At 31.0% G+C, this 20,585-nt stretch overlaps 1 protein-coding gene across 1 annotated transcript; it reads right to left on the bottom strand.

Annotated features, from left to right (window-relative positions):
* Positions 1 to 873: 873 nt before the first annotated feature.
* LOC18103294 (ADP-ribosylation factor GTPase-activating protein AGD12) lies at positions 874 to 6,381 on the bottom strand. The gene is made up of 9 exons (XM_006377607.3): positions 6,122 to 6,381; positions 5,379 to 5,469; positions 3,927 to 4,008; positions 3,654 to 3,729; positions 2,969 to 3,132; positions 2,629 to 2,767; positions 2,438 to 2,554; positions 1,916 to 2,011; positions 874 to 1,465 (listed from the first exon to the last, which is right to left on the bottom strand). Exons 2-9 carry the CDS (start codon positions 5,413 to 5,415, stop codon positions 1,184 to 1,186), a joined length of 993 nt encoding a protein of 330 aa, XP_006377669.1. The 5' UTR covers positions 5,416 to 5,469; positions 6,122 to 6,381; the 3' UTR covers positions 874 to 1,183.
* Positions 6,382 to 20,585: the final 14,204 nt, after the last annotated feature.

Raw genomic sequence — 20,585 nt, 5'->3', positions numbered from 1 at the left:
ACCATTGTAATTATTTTTATAATTTTCAAGACTCCTAGGACATCAACTTTGTAAGCATTGATCTAAGAAAACCCCCCTTCCATGATCTTTGAAAGCATTATCGAAACTGCCTTGAACTACAATCGACAAGGTCGAGTTTCTCCAACCTTAAAAGAGTTAATGGAGACACCAACTCATGACACAATTTACACACATGTATAATCATAGACAATGAAGGATAACCCAAAAGATTGGGCTTTAGCTTATATTTTTTGTTTAAGTTATTCAAGTTTTATTAATTAGACCTTATTTATATTAGATATTTTTATTTAATGGGCTGGACTCAATAATCAGTTATTTTAGAGTTTAATTTTATATATAACCTTCTAGACATTACTATCAGTTGATGATGAATTAATAAAAAAGAAAAACTTCCAAACTTCTGTTTTCCACCCCCTCTTTTCTTTGGCTCCTTTCTCTCTCTTCTTCAACTTCTTTTTTCTAATTCTTGTTTTTTAACTTCTCCCCTCTAACTTCTCTTCTTTTGTCCTAATGAAAGTTTTCTTAAATGAGAAGTGGAAGTAGATCATTTAATTTCGTAATGGATATTATTATTATTATTATTAGTATTATAATAATAATAATGAACTCGCACCTAATAAAATAATATTAATGGATCTCAATTAAAAAAGTCAAACATAATGAGACTTGGGAAATGAGGAGAATAAATAAAAGTGGGAGCCATGCTCCATTTAATTGAAAGGCGATTTTCAACCCTATTTATCTCACCCTCAACTGTTATGTACCAAACAAGAGGAAAGTACCAAACACATCCTTAGTGAGTGTTACCTATACTATGGAATTAAGGAAATAAATAAAAGAGGCCACCATAACTGAAGATAAAATGCTTCCAACTTCAAATCCAAAGATAAATTACAAATACATATATGTATGTATGAGCACTGAGTTTTCTTTTGTACATGTTGCTCCCTCAATTTTTGAAACAAACATAATTTATACACTGCAAATTGTCAGAGTTAACGAATAAGCTGTTGCCTCTTAGGAGATGTAAGAGGGTAAAAAACAAGGGCAAGAATCAAGGAATAAAATTGAAAGAAGTTAAATATGCAGTCATTCCATATTAAAGAATGGAATCGATATTGCAGGTTTTTATTGAAATGGAAGGGTGATTTAAAATTTCTACTTACTGGTCAAGAGGCATCCACTCTAGTTCTACTTCTAGTTCACCACACTCAACATTCTGAAGCTTCAATGAGATCTCCTGCATCACCTTCCCATCAACAATGTTTATGATGCTATCAACTACAAGGGCATTGTCATGTGATTTCAGCCATTTCCCAATCTGCATATTTCCAAACATTTCCGGGTCCCCAAATGCCATTGCTGATGTTATCAATGGCTGGATGTCAATCTCTGCTTCCCCCATTATATCATCAGCCGAAAACGTGTCATGATCAAAAACACTCTGCAATCCACAACATCAACAAGAACGACACATAGCTCAGTATGAACCAGTTTAGAAATAACCAGAGATTTGCTCACTAAAGGATAGAGATGAAAAGATTAATTTGGTGAGATGTAGCAAATTAGTTTCAGTAGCAGCAAATTGATAGCAACAACAAGATACGTCTTTTCCTGATTACTCAAGATAACAGCAAAAGTAGCTGCGGTTCATAAGAAACCAAAAGGGCAACAACACAAGTACTTTTCCAATCAATTGTTTTTGTGTTCTAAATGTAACAGCCCTTGCTTAGACATAATATTGGTTAAAAGGTAAAATACTAGGCAAATAATGAATTTTCATCACCATGTAAATAAAGCATCTAAATAGCTACACTCTTGTAGTTTTGGATCTACAACTGGATGAAAATAAAAGTTGATTGTAACATCATTCAAAAATGAGAAACAAGCTTACCAACTTTATGGGCCCAAAATCCTGTGGAACAGATAGCATGAGTTCTTCATTCCAGACTGGATTCAAGTTGCTCTTCATCACAGTGGTTTGAACAGTCTATTAACTCAAAAACAAATTTTATCATCAGTGACTAGCATAAAAGTCGAAGCAGCCCCTTCACTTGCTTAATAATAATCTCAAATATCTGTTCTATCAATAGAAATTGATATATATATATATATATATATATATGAAACTCCATACAAGGACATATATTTGCCACTACAGTAAAGATTTATGAAGCTCCAGTCAAGCTTTGGCAGAGTTCTGACCAGATGGCCAACCAAATGAACAGTATATTGGTATCAGCCATTTATCAAATGGTTGTGATTAGAATCACCCTTAATAAAATTAGAAAGAAAAAATCTCCACTTGGTGCCAATGATCTACAAATATATACATCATTATATGAACTTGTCTCAACCATGGATTTTGAGAGATAAAATGGGAAAATTTAAAAAGAAAGAGACAAATTCCACTAACCTGTTTCCCAAGAGTAAGGACCACGTAGGGATCACTTGACAACATATCTCTGATAGCTAAATTTGTACCTTTTTTAACTTTAACCTTCACTAATCCAATAAATTCTACCATGCCTTCCTGTAACAATTTTTCAGTATTATCCGCGTATGAAAAGGAAAGTAAGGAAACAAAAAAGGCAAAACAAAACTAACCGAATTCTTTGATACACTCGGAATTCGAAAACTATCAAAAAGCTTCGTGGAAAAACTTGACTTGAGAGAAGATGAGGAAGTCTTTCCTGATGTAATCCGCAAACTAGGTTTCAAAAACTCTTGAAGCTCATACTTTGACCTATGAAAATTGAAATAATAATGTGTAAACACCATTAACATCCAATCTATTAACATCAGTAACTTTCTTGCAGTGACACCATGCAAGATCTAATCTGCCATAACAGAGACTTAATCCATCCATGCAAGTGACACATGGTAAGAAAAAAAAATATGAAAAAAAAATGACAGGTTGGGATTTGAAAGGCAAGTCATTTCTAACCTGATGAACCTCATACGCTCCTCATGACTGGAATCTGGTCCCGGCTTTGAAACTCCTTCAGGTAAAAAGGCCTCATAAATTGCATTAGCAGATGAGTTTCCTCCAACTTCAGTCATGGAATCAATTTCATCATCAGACCATTCATCCAACGTCACAGATAAAACCTGGACAGTACAAATTAATCATGTTCTAAAGAGAAGAACCACTGGCTTGAACACAGTAAGACCAGCTGTAAGCATCATGTAGACATCAACTCTAGTTCATACTTTAAAACACACATGCATGCATTTACATGCAGGTTTTCCTATCCCAATTGGGATTATGACTTTCAATGTTGGTTTGATGCTAATAAATAAGCACCCTAGCAAAGCATTCAAGTTATGTTATGATGCTTTGATTCTACAATGAATTGATTTTCTTAAGAAATTGATTTGTGCTATTTTTTCTGTTCATCAATTGGTTCTACAGTAGATATAACAATAAAATACTCATAGAAACTTCACAAGGTTGGGGATAAAGAGATTATATAATTTCATTTCAAAGCTGTAACAAGTTGTTATGTCTATTACTCACTGCAAGCACAAAATGTCACTCAAATTGCAATGTATAATTAATTGGATTATACTTCCCTACAACAGTTCCCTCTATTGAAAAAATAAAATCAGAGGTAATATGGAATAGATACCTTTGAGATATGTGTGCCAAGGCTTCTGTGTACCCCACAGCATTTTAAGCATATGAAAACCCCAATATTTGCTGATCTGGAGGAAAGAATGTTACCAAATTTCTTAAAATAACACAAGGGCATAAAACAAAACAACTAAAATTTCTCATTCTTAATATCTCTCCAATTTAAGTGGTTAATTCCCTAGAAACATATTCACAAAATGTCACTTTTCAGTGTGTTAATATGAAGTGTGTATTTCGGTTATGTTAATATGAATATAGTTGAACTTACGCCCACTTAGGATCGGGAGCACCACAATCAGCACAAAAGCGATTATCACTTTGGAGCAATAAATCTTTTAATCTTCTTTTACCTTTCGAGAAAAAAAAATGCAGCAATTAAGTTTATAGAATAGATAAGAAAATCTTCTTGAAGCAATAAAATAAATAGATAGTGAAAATTGGAGGGTATTACAATCATTAAAAATGATAAAAGATAAGGTACTTATTTGCAGAAGATACAACAAAAAGCATTGAATAATGCATACTTATTGGTCCAGCAAAAAGAAAGGGGTCCATTGCAACAGAAAACAAAAAAAAAATGCCAAAAAAGATTTATGTTATTTCATTAACAAAAGCAGGGAGCAGGGTGAAAAAAATTAAAGGAACAGAAGCATTGTGAACAATCTAGGAGCTCTGCTCTTGCTACTCCTCTGATCATTGTTCACATCAAACAACAATACAGTGTTAAATTCACAACATGCACTAAATATTTTCAACCAGTAGCATGATTGCACATTTGTTACAGGCTAAACAAACACCAACAAAATTTTCATGCTATGAAGCAATATAGTTTGTAGAATAAATTCGACTTGGCCAGTCCCATTAAAAAAGCATGTCAAGCAGAGATGCAGTTTGTTCTTCTTTGAGGAAATATATATTAAATTCAGCATCTCATGGGGAGCTTCTCCAACTTGTTGCAAATTGAAGATCCATGATATACCAGATTATTTATTCTCCACAATCTGATAGAGATGCCGATGAGAAATCTACACAGCGCATTTCTGTTTCCAAATAGACAGGGCAGTCCCATTTTATTCAAGTGAAAATGGCGTTTCTTCAACAAGGCAGAATAATGAAACTCTTAACCATCAGTAACTGTACAAGTTTCTAGAGAAAGAATTCTCAGAGAGAAAATGCATGAAAACTACATTTCTGCACCTAAGAAGATCTTACAGAAACAAAGTATCATGTCTAAACATATCACAATTAAAAAGGATTTAACATTAGGAGTGAATCGGGTTCTTAGTTTCAGATTCAACAGCAAGAATTTTCAGTTTCGATGGTCAAACTACGTCCTGAAAGTTGAGCATTTAACAATTAAATATGTCACTTCAAATGAATATCCACAAAATAATACCAACTTATGACCTTAATAGCATCCATGTCAAAGAAACAGCTCCCACGAGGAATTAAATAGAGTTCCATAAGTCAGAGAAATCTCAATTTCTTTTCTTGTAGAGAATCTAAAGCATTAAAGAATTAGGACACGATCCATTTTCACAAGATGAAAAACCTCAATGCAAAAGCCTAGAATGCAAAAAATCTCCAAGTATGTTCCTTCCATCTTCTAAATAAAGAATTCAGAGCTACTGCAGAAAACTATAACATTAGAAAACATTCAAATTACAAGAGTGTAAACCTGTTAAGGGTGTTATACTATATTACTACTTCACCACCATACCTGAGGCAGCATGCTTCAGCTCTGAAAATCGGCTCATTGCTTCAATAATAACAAAAAAAACATCCAACAAATCCTGTCTCCACCAAGCTATCTGCACAAAATGACCAGAAGAAAGAGGAGCCCAGTTCAGTAACAATAATACTTAAGGTTAAGACTAAAATCTTTTGAACAAAAAAAGAGCACCTTTCTCTTTTGACCAGAAACCCAATATATCCTAAATTTAGCCAACAAAGATTAAAGAATCCGAAACTAGCCATGTGAAGACATAGCCAGAAATGCACCAAACAAAAAGATGAAACACAACACAATTTGTCTTTTGGTTGCTGATAAAATGGAATTATGTCTGTGACGCTATAATGGCATCCCAGAAAACAGAAGGCGAGAAATTAAAAAAAAATGAAGCAAAAGATTAATTTTCGCTATCTTTAGGCAGAACCCAGATGAAAAGAGTTCCAATACGACACATCAAAAGCAATTCCCAGCATCCAGACAACACAATAAAAATTACAGGCATTGCTGCTAATGGAAAACAAATAAAAAGTCACATCAAGAAATGGAGAAATGAATCAATTAAATGATTCATAAGAAAAGAACACAGAGATAATAGATTTGCAATCATTACAAAAAACTAACGTTAACTGATAACAATTAACAGCAAGGAAAAGAAAAGGTCTTGAATGCAAACCAATTATAAAACTAGAAAAGAGAAAGATTGAGTGATCTAAATAAAAGAATTTCATTACCAGTGAAACTTTGGGAATGAATTGAATTGAAATCTGATTTCAATCAAATCCAAGGCCTTAAAAGATTGGTTCTCCAGGTGAAGAGAGAGAGAGAGAGACGAATGTCAAAAGCTGCCTGCAAGCTTTCACACGAATAATAACAACGTAGTGATAAGAACTATGTTAATTTTTATTTATTTGTCATTTAATGGCTATAAAAAGAAAACTTTCTTTAAATGGTTGGTCGGAGCCTGTAATTATATTTGTCCCCCCTCATCATAACAATAAAATCGAAGTTTAAACACCATTCTTATTTTTGTGTCTTCTCCTCCTTTGAACAACTGTCAAACGTTGCGGTCGTTGAATGCGCGGGTGAGTAGTCAGCGTTGAAACAAAGCGCCTGCTTTTTTTTATATTAAAAATAATTTTTAAAAATTAAATTAATATATTTTTAAATTAAAAATAAAGACATACCATAATTCTTTTTAGCAATATGCCATACATAAACTTGTACTGTCTCCTTCAATTATTAGTCCAAATACCATCAATCGTTAAAGAAATTATTTGATCCAATCAATCGCTAAATAAATTTAGGGATTTGCTAAGTTCAGCAATTATGTTAATTAAAACTAATTCCTATTTGTTTTTATATTTTAAAAGAGTTTTCTAAAAAATATAATTTTTTTTTATTTTTTTTCTTATTTTAAATTAATATTTTTTTGTATTTTCAGATAATTTTGACATGCTGATATCAAAAATAATTTTAAAAAAAATAAAAAAATATTATTTTGATACATTTTTGAATGAAAAATACTTTAAAAAACAACCACAATCACACTTTCAAATACACTATAAGTTTTCATTAAATTAAAGTTCGTTGAATAATTAATTTGAAACCATTCCAAAAATATTACCCTATATTTTAAGTTTATTTTTTAATATAATACCAAGGTTTTAATAACAATACTAATATAATACGAGTTAAAAACCTCATCCAACCTTTTAAGTTTTTAAATTAACATGGTTATTTAATAAAATTCATATATATATATATATATATATATATATATATATAATAAACATTTGACTTAGTTTATATATATATAATTTAGTTGACTCAGTTTATACTCTCTTTTTCTAGGCTGGAATGAAGTTTTGTGGAGGTAATGCGGCTGAAAGTTCTTGCCTGTTGACATTAATTTGATCGGCCTGGATCATTTTCTAGAATTTAAGTGTCTTGTAGATGTTCACTTGCTTCTGACCCACGCCACGCAGGGTCTATCAATATTTTTTTTGGTGTACATAATGGATATTTAGGGTAATTGTAATATTTGTAAAGAAATAAAAAAAATTTAAGTCATTAACTTAACTGGATCCAATAAGATTGAGTAATGTAACTGTTTGATTCAAACCATAAACAATAATAGCAGACGAAACATACAAAGAATATTTGATAACAATTAACGAAAACAAATAAGCCATAAATATCATTTAAAAAAAAAGAGTGAGCATCAGTTTATATTCAATTAATCAATTCTATTTAACTCAAGAATAAATTATCATAATTTATTTAAAATAAAGCAAACAATAATCAAAAAAATATGGACTAAATGAAAAAGATAGAGAAGTTTAATTGCTAATCTGAGAAATTGTATGACAGGTGAAAAGATAGAGGAATAGAGAGGAAAGAAAAGATAAGAAAAATGAAATGATCGTCGGCGACAAACCGACAAACTTATCTATACACTCGCAGCTTTTTCATGAAAAACACATCAAGACGCACCGGAAGCAACCCCGGACTTATAATTTAGGCCTTTTGAATCACCTGCATAGCAGGTGGTTGACGCGTGCCCAGCACGTCAATATATTTTTTTAATTCTTTTTTCATTTATTGAAATACTTAAATGATCTCACCCCAACTCATTAATTACAAAAAATATGTATATCAACAAAATCACAAAAATACTCTTTAAACCAAGGGTTAAATTATTTGAGATCAAGGGCTCCAAGGTCTTTTTATTATGCAACAAAAATTAAAATTATAGAAATTTATTGTTCACTTAAAACACAAAATACCCATCTTGTCCCCAATCAATTTTAGAACATCAAAATTATCATAATGCAAAGACTATTTTACCTTTAAACATTTAGCTAAGAGTTTTTTTAAGCCAATAAAAAGAAAACTCTATTCTTGTCTATAATGAACTATGTCTAGATAAGTAGTATTTTATTTTTTATTTTTTTTATTTTTTTTAAGATAAAAAAAGTCAAGCCTAGATTCCAAAATAGTTGGATGTTCTTTGAAGGGTCTTTTCTTGTTGGTCAATGTACAGTTAACTTGTTTAATAAACTTGAGAACTTGTTTGGCAGTGTAGTTGCGGGTGTTTTTCAAATAACTTTTCGTGCCAAAATACATGTCAATGATGTTTTTTTATTTTTTAAAAATCATTTTTGACATCAGCACATCAAAACGATTCAAAACGTACAAACCATTTTAAATTTTAGCAAAAAAAAAATTTTAAATTTTTTAGGAACGCAAGTTAAACCGCGTTCCCAAACGCTTCCTAAATAGGTGGCCAATTCTACTTTGCGAGCTGCAATATTTCTTTCTAACACAAAAGAATGGAGAAAACACTTAGCATGTTTTTAAAAAAGTACAAAAAATACATGGTTCTTGTCTTAGTCTTTAATGGGTTTAATAAATTTATTTTATTTAATTATATAATAAAAAAAACATTAACAATAAATAGATTGAATTTTAAAAAGAATGCTTACTTAGAAAAGAAACTATAAATCTCAATTTTCAGATAACTCAACAATGAATAACAAAATGTTTTTAAAAAATTAAAAAAAACAAGAATAAAAGTAACCCGATTTAACATAGCAAACTCAAGACGTAGGTCATGAGACCAAGATAACCTCATAAAAAAATAAAAAAAAATATTATGATGCCCAATTTCTAAATGTAAAAGGGAAAAAAAATCAATGAACAAAAATGACCCAAATAAACCCGAGCAAATCCGTCAAACCCTGTGAGCCAAATCATGTGAACAAGAAAACCTAATAGAAGGCAAAACGACATAAATTTTAAAGACTAGTTCTTAAACTAACAAAATATTGAAGGACGAAACCGAACAAATATTCAATCTCCAAAAAAAGACCCGAGTCAACCTCAGCTACCCTGTCAAACAAGCAACCTAAGTTATGATATCGAAATAACCTCATAGAAAGGAAAGTAAAGAAAATCACAAAGCTTAATTTTTAATAAATTCAATGTTGAAGGATGAAATAGAAAAAGAAAATTAGTGTCAAAAAATGATATAACAAAAATAACAATGTCAACCCGGGTTAACTTCTCAAACTAGTGACCATGGTCATAAGAACGAGATAATCCCATCAGAAAAAATTATGAAGCTCAATCCCTAACTAACTCAATATTGAAAGATAAAATTAAAAATGACATAAAGCAAAAAAAAAAAAGCAATCAAAAGAATAAGAACCTAATTTGAAACACAAACAAAATGACAAGACACATTTCTTTTTATTTTTTTGCAAATCAGTGCAAATCCTGAGAAATAGAGAGAGAGAAAAAAGGGGAGAAGAAAAAAAAAATAAAAAAGGATTGTCACGCGACTTTACCTACGACATGCACTGCACAACTCGATAATTATTGGCTTACTGCTTCCAAAGCCACTAAGGAAGTCGTCATTTGGCCTTTTGAGCAAGCTACATGCTCCACTAGAACACGACGGCTTGCCTCCACACGCCAGCAAAGTTGCCTTACTTGTCTACCTCAGTTCACCATATTTGTTTTAGGTTCAATTTTAGTCCCTTAAGCTTTGATTTTTTTTACCTTAATATAAGTTTATTTTATTTTTTTAAATTGAGCATCAACTAAGTATCAAAATTTTATCTTGAAATTACGAGAACCCAATATATAGGTAACCAAAACAAACCTAAATAAATGCAATGTGAAAGGCTCAAATTAAAAAAAAAAAAGTTGAGTGAGCGAAAAAAATAAGGACATGAACTCTTCCCCTAACCATGCAAATTAGTCCTTGATTTTAGACAAACAAAAGGGATTGAACAATTATTTAAGCTTCAAATTTGTTCCCTAAAGCTCTAATTCTTTTAAATCAATGAAATTTAATTTTGTTTATCCAAACCAAGCGGCAAAACATTTCCTTGACAATGCGAGATTGTCATACGCTTGCATAAAAAATAAATCACTAGGACAAATCCTAAGCCAATGTAACGTTTGAGGCCGAATAAAAAAAAAATTGAGGAACCAAAATGGAAAAAATTCATGGGACAAAAAAAAAAGGAATCACTGGGCAAATCCACAATGAATCACTACTCCCTTTTAGTTTTTTTTTCTGTTAACTAGTTTTGTTTTCTTGTGCATCACTATGGGCACATATTTGAGGTATTAGTAATATTCTCATGAATATTTGTTTTGTAAAACAACAAGCTTAAACTCATAACATACCAAGTTATTCCAGTTGAAACCTAATCAAATTAAAAAGAAATATAAAATGATGTTTTAGGAAATTTTTTGAAGAAAAAAAATTAAGCAATGATAGGCCATGAGGGAGTCTTTGATAGTGTCATTAGACCCAGCATAGCGGGTCAATGTCAAAATCTCTTGACCTGATTGCTTGCCTTACTCGAGCTTCAAATTAAACTGTATGAAAGTTTTTACGACAGAACCTAATGAGTTTGGTGGGTTTAGAGACAACATGGATGGCCATTAAAAATATGGGTTGGCTTAAAAAAATCACGATGACAACCTTTTTTTGTAACATTAAGCCGATTATTTATTAGAATGACTCTAGTTAACCCAGGTTAACTGCAAAATTAAGAAAGGAATGAGTTTTTTGTTTGGATCAGAGTTAGGTAAGGGCATCAGATTGAGTTTATCTTCTTGTCGGCTTAGCGCCATTGGCCTTTGCTTGACTTGTTGTAATTGTAAGAGCTGACTCGGCAACAAGTCATTTGTTCCTTCGTTTCTTAATGAAGTGACTGGCCTTTCTTTAAGGATCAGAATGAAAATCCTTCTGTAAAAATTCAAAGTCTCTTTCTTTTCCCTTAACTTTTTATCTCTATATTTGGGCCTTTATTTGGCTCATGTTGGATGCAATTCGAGACTACATTAAGGAGTTATTAAAGAATCAGAGACTGAATTTAAAGAAGAAACCATAGACTTGGGTAGGATAAAATTCAAGACTCAATTTAAGTGTTATCATATAATCAAGGACCAAACCATGTGGGAGTTCTCATAACATACCTAGTCGAATTAGCAAGTCAAAATGAAACTCGGATGATTAAAAGAAATGTGAGTTGGCTTTAACAAATTTTTCAGAATGACATAATTTTTCTTTAATATTGAGATGATAACCTATTGGACCAACCTTGATCAACCCAGGTAAACCATCAGTGTAACACCCTGAATCTTTTACACAATTATTATTTTACTAATTGTCTTGAACATGAAAAATGGGATAATTTTTTTCCTTATTCAAAATCATTTTCTATTTTTATTTATGATGCAACCCTATCATTGCATATTATCCATCTTACAAAAGAGTTTTACAACTCTTTGGTATAATCAAATTGTATCCACATCGCATCATCAACTAACTTATACAAAGGTTTTTATAATATAAAAACTAAATAAATAATTATTGGGGTGTCCAAAGGATGTACCTGCATAAATCCATAATATATAGCACACATAATAAACATTCATGCATTCATTTATTTCAATAACTTTTTTCTCAGTTGTATAAATAAACACATCAATACAAAACTATATATATACATAATTGATACCGCAATATAACTACGACTATATGTACAATCTCAAATATTGGCAATCCTTTTTCGAGTATATTCACACTATATTTTGTTTACATAAGATTTCCTCCTCATTTTCTACCATAGTATCCTCTAGTGGAACCTCCATATATTACCTCACCATGTTAGTCTCATTGATATTTGTATCAATGTTAACTTCTTTAGATTACAATATAATATATCCTTCCTATTCTTTATTCTAAGAATCTTACTTAAAAACAGCAATTTCTCACATTTATCTAAAACATTTTTCTTAATATTTGAAACATATATTACCACAATTATTTATTTACTCCAATGATCATACTTCATACTTAAAGTGACCAATATTATCTAGCCAATTTAATACACAATCTTTGTGTTTTATTATGAGTTTGGACTTATTACTTTGAATCGATGCTCATGGCTCGTGCTTAATTTATATTTCTAGATTCAACAATTCCATGCATACACTTAACTAATGTGTAAATCTACTTTTGGATTCATTAAACCTATTGTTCGTTAATGTCATACCTTAGTCACGTTCATTAGTTCATTCAATCCATTTTCGTACTCAAAACTTGTATTCTACATCATTCATATTCACCAATTTATTTTGGTACTCATAATACAGGCTTTATATCAACTATACATATGTTGAACGTGTGCATTTCCGTGATATTTACATAAATTATGTTCATTTACTCATTTTTATCTTCACACCTAGTGCTTTATTCCAATTATGAATTTCTTATTCCATTTCAACAGTTATAAGTGCTCATTTAATCAATATAAATACTCAAATCCCTCTATCCCAAATTTCATATCCATAATTCATAATTTGAATCAACAATATTCAATTATCCATTTGAATACTTGAAGCCTCACTTTGTAGTAACCAACATTCATTAATTTAACCTCATATTTATAGCTTGTAGTATTCATCAACCCTATACTCAACAGTTTATTTCAATAATTTATATTTTGTATATTATGTCATTTATATTCGACACTTAATTTAAAATACTTATAACTCAGACTACAAAACATAATAACCCCATTGTTGCGGTCTTTTTAGAATTTTACATGTATATTCCACCGTTATGGTCAATTTAATTTCCACACATTAATCATATTGTTATGATTGATTTGAATCTTACATATTAATTGTGTCATTGTGGTCGATTCAAATCTCATATATTAATTCCATCATTGCCGTCAATTCTAATTTCATGTATTTACTCCACCGTTGTGGTCCATTTAAGTTTCACTTATTAATTTCACTGTTACAGTCAATTCAAATCTTACTTATTGAATTTCTCGTGGCTGTCTATTCGAATCTCACACACTAATATTCGTGTCATCAAAACATGTTCCCTTTATATCATTTTTCCTTTTCGTTGGTATGTTTTCACTTAAAAATATTTTCCTACCCCGTAGGAAATATTCATATAGTGTATTTTCTTATATGAACAGTTGTACATAACGCATATAAATTTTCTTAGCATTCATTACATGAACAATTAATTAATTAAAGAGACAATAGAGCGATCCTTACCATAATCCTTAAATTGCACCTATTATCTCACCTCGAAAGCAATTTATTCTTGGAATCCTATTATCCCGCCCCAAAGGAACTCCATTCCTGGGATTTTATCATCTCACCCGGAAGGCAATCCATTCTTGGAATTCTATTATCCCACCCCGAAGGTAATATGATTTGATATCATTCGCACCCTGAAGGCATGATTCATTTGATATCATTTCCTACTCCAAAGATATAATTCATTCTCCCATTCAAGAAACATAATCCAATCATTCTCATTCAATGTCATGTTACAACATGATATGAAGATCTCAAAATTATAATTAAAGTTGTACTAAATTTAAAAGGATAAGGTGTCAGACACCTACTTGACACTCCTGCTAACCGAGCTCTTTTTGCTGCAAGTCCAACTCCTTTTATTGCCTTTTATGTTCACAAAAGCATATTTCCTTAACTAAGTATATTATTTACTTTTCTTCAAGAATTTACTTTCATTTCTATAAGATTCTCCCTTTATAACCATTCCAAAATATCCATTGTTCCTATAAATCTCGACATATGAAGTTTCACACTTTCATTTTGGTTATTTCCCTTTTTTATTAAATATTTAGCCTAAACTTATGCATGTTTCATAAAACAAAACACTTTATATTTTCCTTTAAATCTATTTTGATAACCATTAAAATTTCTCATTATACAACTAACTTCACATATTCCTTTATTACTCTTATCAACTTACAAAATTTAGAACATCATATGTTAACTAAGTTCATTCTATCTCATTTATGATTTCTCCTTACTTCCATTCTCAAGCATAATTGTTTCAACGCTAACACAACATACAAGTCCAACTAGTCAATTTATACACAATTTAATCCCTATTTTCTTCCTACCTATGGTCGATCCTTAGTAAGCAAATATTTCATGTTTAATTCTTCTATTTGTTACATTTGTTCTATCTCATTAATTCTTTTTTTCACACCACCAACCCACAATATTTATTTGATTTCCTACACATTAATATGTTAAATCCTCTTACTTTATCATAAACTTTCATTTCTTACCACATACAAAGTATACATTATTTCTATTTAGCTTAAAGCTTGTTCCTTTATAATTTAATCATACATAGACATTGAATAACCATACTTTTCTATAATGTTAACCCAATCTCCAAACCTTTATACATGTAAATCTTATTCCCCAACAAAGATTGTTTCTTAACACAATATCTTAACTTCTCATATTAGTTTCTAAATACCAACATCAAAAAATTAAGAAACATCTCTCATCTCCCATGTTTTCTTCATATGGTTACCCTACACCCTTCAAAAATCCATTGTTCCCATTCAAAATTTTACATCTATTTGTTGTTATCCTACCTATTATCATGCAAATAAACCTATATTCCTCAAAAACAATCATTCCCCCAAAATTTATCATGAATCCTAGAATTGTTAACAAGTAGAGGTTTCATCTTATTCACCAAAAACATAAATAATACACAATTAACTCACCTTACCCACAATATTTAGAAACCATTTATTGTGTTGTTTTGAAAGTTCTCTCCAATTCCTCCTCCCTCTTCACTTGGATGTTGATTTTTCTTCATCATTTGTTGTCAAACTCGTTATCTATAACCCCTTTTAAAAGGAAAGAGTTGCTTTCTTTTCATGAATTTTGCCTTTACACACACTTTCAAAGTCCCATGTTTTCAGAGAATCAACAAGTTTTTATGAAGAATAGTGAAGAATGAAGCTCTCCCTTTTGGTTTTTCTTCTCTACACATCGACCAACTCAATTAAAAGGGAGAAGGGTTGTTTACTTTTATTATTATTCCAAAACTACCACTGTTTTCTATAGAATTACAAAACTGTCACTCTTGTTATTTTGTTTGACCATTGGCACTCTTACAAGACATTTCCAAACTTCAATGGACTTGAAATTTTAACCCAATATATAAAAATATATCAAGAGGCTTATCATATAATCTCATCCCAATCTAATGGTCAGACTAAGATTTATGCTTGATATTGTAAAACTAGATAATTTATAATTTTTTGTTAAAAATCTGAATTTGCATACTATTTTATTTAATTAAATCATAAATATTTTCAAACTAATTCATTATGTAATTTTATCCTTGTTCATAATAAAAATCATCCTTTAAGATTTTCTCCTCTTTTGGTTAGAAACTACGTGATTGTACGTAAGGCTTATACCTGTTGTTAACATTATTTATGTGTAAAGTCATACATTAATTTATTTGGAATCCCCTTCTATTTTTATAAATGGTTTCACGCTAAATTTACAAAAATTATTCCATTATCATAATTATTTCGTCCAATCAGGAAGTTTACATGATTTATCACTAACTAACATCTCACGTAGTGATTTTTATCACTTTATTTCAACCAAAATTAAAATCAAATTACTAAGATTTTTTATCCTCATTTATAACAATCTTTTTCCTTAATTATCATTTCTCAATTGAAAATTATCATATCTAGCATTGGTTCACCAATGTTTTTGGATCGGGGGTTTACAATCAGATTCGCGACCTGAATCATGGACAGAACCATAACACGATAACTTGATTGGCTAGTTGTTGTTATGTTTTCCCTTCCCATATTCTCTCCTTTGTTAGGCCTTTATTAGGCTCGGGTGTGATGAAATTCGAGACTCAATTAAAAATGTATTATAGAATCATGGACTAAATTGAATGAAGTGGGAAAACAATATCTAACATGCGTAACACACGCATCAGGGTGTGAGAAGAGCCGTCATATTAGGGAGGTGAATATGGCATCATCCAAGCTCTAAAGATGGCCTTCCTTGATGACTTTAGAATTGTCTTGTAACAGTTCCGACTGTTATATTCTATAAACGCTAAAAGATCCTGACATATGCTTTTAATGTGAGGGTAAATTTTATATATATATGTCTTACAAACAAGATCAATAAAAACATGGCTCACAAATCATATAATAAAGTAAAAAAGAAAAAAGAGCATTAACATTTAATGAGAGAATTTAAACATAACATAAGTATATTTAAAGTTTCAAAAGGTTTAATTACAAGATAACTAAGGAGTTCTAATTCAAACAAAATTAGAGTTTACATAACTAGCATACTACATGCTGAGCTAAGATTTTTATATACATCAAAGTTTACACACAAAAAAAACATAGCATGATCTAGCTAATGCTATTATGCATAAGATAATTTTTTTTACATAAGCTTATCAAAGCAGAATCCTAAAATCTAATGAGCTCCCTGGGTGGTAGATGGACCTGTTATAAAAACAACTTAATAAGCATACAATTATATTGATAGTAGAGTTATAAATGATCATGTAAAGAATACAAATAAAGCACAAGTTTTCTATTAGTGTCCTAAGGATTCTAGTAACCAACTTATAATTTTCTTGGGAAACATTTAAAGACCAATTAAACATCATTTATTTATTCTTAATTTATTAATCTTATCTTCTTACATGAACCTAGTAACTTTATTTAATTTGTTTATTAGATCTTCAACTTCGCATGGTCCAACTGGATATTTTAAGGCAATTATACTTATCAAATTTTCTAGGTCATCCAAATATGGATACCCTTTACGAATCAAGCCTTATTGATCATTCCCAGGCGTTCCAACGTGGACGCCATTAGCGAAAGCTATCCTTATAATTCATTTCCCGGCAACCCTATCATGGATGCCATTAGCCGAAGCTAATCTTGTAATCCATTTCTCAGCATCCTTATCACGGATGCCATTAACCGAAGATAATCTTGTAAGTCATTTCTCGGCATCCTTATCACGAATGTCATTAGCCGAAACTAATCTTGTAATTCATTTCCCGGCATCCCTATCACGGATTCCATTAGCCGAAACTAATCTCATTAATACACCAGACTTTATTTATATTGAACATAATATTATTGTAATTGCATTCATCAAGGAGATTTTAAATTGCGTAAGAGTTAAGGAGAGGGAAACCACGCACTTGCTCTGCATGTCTCGTGACTTCCTCCAATAGAAGATCCAATGCTGGTCACTCCTCCTAATTCACAAAGAAGTATTTGGTCATGATTCCTTCAAGCTAAAAGTTATAGGCAATCCATATTCATTCATTATATATATACTACTTTCTATGCATGTTGATTTCCTCATCGTAATGTACATATACATATCAAGTGTATTTCTTTAGAGTTAGTATATCACGTTCAAGTGTTCACATGACTCAGTTTTGCATTAACGAGATTTCAGTATCTATGACTTGGGTTTACGTCAACGAAATTCAGCATCTATTTTCGTCTAAACCTTTTTATATATTAGTTTTGAATGTTGACATATACATATCCCATAATTCGGAAGAATTAATTTCAACATGAATCATTAGCATGCCCAAAATCACTCATCTTCTGCACACATGTAAATTTGTCCATCAATTCACAACATGGTCAGCCTGCAATTTTTAGTCTCTAAATAGAATTCTAGAGCTTCAATTCAGGTAGTGAAATTTGTCCTGTTACAAACAGCTTGTCCACTCAATGGTATTTTACCTATATATGAAGTTCTATAATTCCAATTGAGGCAAGACTAGTGCCCAATGTTATCTAACTCATTTCTCTACAACTTTTATATAAAACGTTACGCAATTTCTATCATCTTCTATGTCTAACAATAGTTTTAAATTCTGAGAACCAAACTGTCCTGTTACGGACAGTTTGACCTCTTAATGATATTTTTCCCATATCTAGAGTTATACAACTCCAATTGAGGCAAGATTAGTGCCAAATGTTAGCTAACTCATTACTCTACATCTTTCATATAAAACATTACAGAAATTTCTATCATCTTCTATGTCAAACAGTAGTTTTAATTCTGAGAACCAAACTATCCCGACAGTTTGACCTCTTAATTGTATTTTGCCTATATCTAGAGTTATACAACTCCAATTAATGCAAGATCAGTGCCAAATGTTAGCTAACTCATTCCTCTACAACTTTCATATAAAACGTTACAGCAATTTCTATCATCTTCTATGTCCACTTTGTGTTGGGATTTCCATTACCAAACTGCCCAGACTTGAATTCATGAATTTAGACACTAATCAAATATTTCCTATGATCTTTTTAACATCATAGGATTCCATTATGTATAAACTCTATTAGGAACCAGCAATTGAAGTTTATTTTTATCAAGACATCAAATCTTTCTTCTTCTTCTTCTGTTTTTTTATTATTATTCTCATGACAACTTCAAACACCATCATAAAGCATATAAGTGCAAATCAAGAGATATGAAAAGAAGTTAAAAATGATTTCACTTACTGCACACTTCATTATCATTATATTAGTATAATATCATTGAAGACTCCCCCTCCCCTCATTTTTTTTTTCTTTTGGCCGAGTGATGGGGGTTTCTAACAACTCCCACCTTCATCAATCCTTAGTTAAAAATATTGTGTTCCTAGACTATTTATGCTCTAGAGTATGTATTTGCATTGATTTTCCATTTACCCTACTTAAATTCAAGCATCCTAAATCACTTCATTTTAGGCTTTCTTCTCATACAACCTAACACATCCCATAACAAGTTCCAAGGGTAAAGGATTACTCTTACCTCATGAATTTGGAAGAATTTTGAGGGAGTACTTGGGTGATATTATCCTCCTCCCTTTTGGTTTTCTTTCTTCTCTTTTGTTTTTTGTTTCAGCCGGTCACTCTCTCTTTCTCTACTTCAAATTCTTGATTTTTCACCTTACAATTATTCTTCTTTCACTCTTGCGCTTGGTAAAGGGAACATATAGAGGATTTGTGGTTTGAAATTGAAATGGGGAAGGGTTGTTCTCTATGGTTTCCGCCAACTTTATGGAGAAGAAAAGTCTTTATCTTACTCTCTCACATGTATTTATACCCCTTCCTAATTGGGACTAGGCTTTGTTTGGCTATTGTCCTATTAATTCCTAGTATTTCTTCCACTATTTTTATACACTTTAATCCTCTATCTTGTAATTTTTCATTCCCACACTTTAATAGTTAGATTGACTTCCTAATTTATTTACTTATTCAAATATTTATTTTTTTCTGTAATTAATTTCAACTTGGGGTTTACATGTCTCATCGAGGTCTTACTTCCAAGGCAGCACATAACAGTTATTGATCTTCGGTATGGCTCAGGCAACCAATTCCTCTTCTCTTTCATTTTCTTATTTTTCCTCTCTTATCTCCTCGGATTTTGCATAAGTTAGATCGCTTCGCTTGATTCTGGATTAAGCATCGTGGAAAGGAAGGAGAACTCAGTCTTGGGCCCCTTTTGCGCCATATTTGAGAAAGAAAAGAGTGATTCTCTTTAGTTAGAAAGAAAAGACGCTTAACACTATACTTGTTTTCTTCAAGCGGTTCCAAAATACCTTGAAAGAATAAATACTTCATGAATTTCAAACTCCTATGGAAGCCTTATTCACTATTGATAGACTGTTCCTCCTTCAGCTTGATCAAAGTCTCGGTTTTTTAAGGATAGAAAAGGCTTTGATTTTTCCTAATTTACAATTATAGTCCCTCAAGTCTTAATCTCTTGGAAATGGAAAATCCAAATAAGTTTTTACAAAATCGAGTGTAACCCAACAACATGATGTTTTTTTTTTACTCTATGAGAAACTCACATCGAGCTAATTGGAACAAACCATCAAGAAAAATCTTGAATGAAATCAATATATGATGATCAAACTGGAAAAAAAAACTATATGAATGAAAAATAAAGGCATTATGTGAATCTATTACAGATGAAGAGCTACAACAATTGAAATAATGAGTTGCCAAGCTCCTTTAGTGTTTTTTAATATTCTTAATTCTTTAAAGAATCAATAAGAAGTTGGCTCATCTAATTTTATTTGTTTTATGTTTTTTTTCAAGAAACATTCAAGTTCGAGAATTAAGAAAAAAAACTTGAATATATGAAAAAATCACTTTGCATGATTTTTTGTTAAATTTCTCACTTGATTATTTTGTTACTCTAAATTAACAAAAACTAAAGCATGTAGGGAAAATACTATAGCATTTTTACTATTCATCCTCTCACAATTCACTGTGGATCATA

Source organism: Populus trichocarpa, chromosome 11 (assembly GCF_000002775.5).
Source record: "Populus trichocarpa isolate Nisqually-1 chromosome 11, P.trichocarpa_v4.1, whole genome shotgun sequence".
Classification (NCBI taxonomy): Eukaryota; Viridiplantae; Streptophyta; class Magnoliopsida; order Malpighiales; family Salicaceae; genus Populus; species Populus trichocarpa.
Note: the sequence above shows the minus strand (reverse complement) of the source record. Positions and strands in the feature narration are given on the sequence as shown.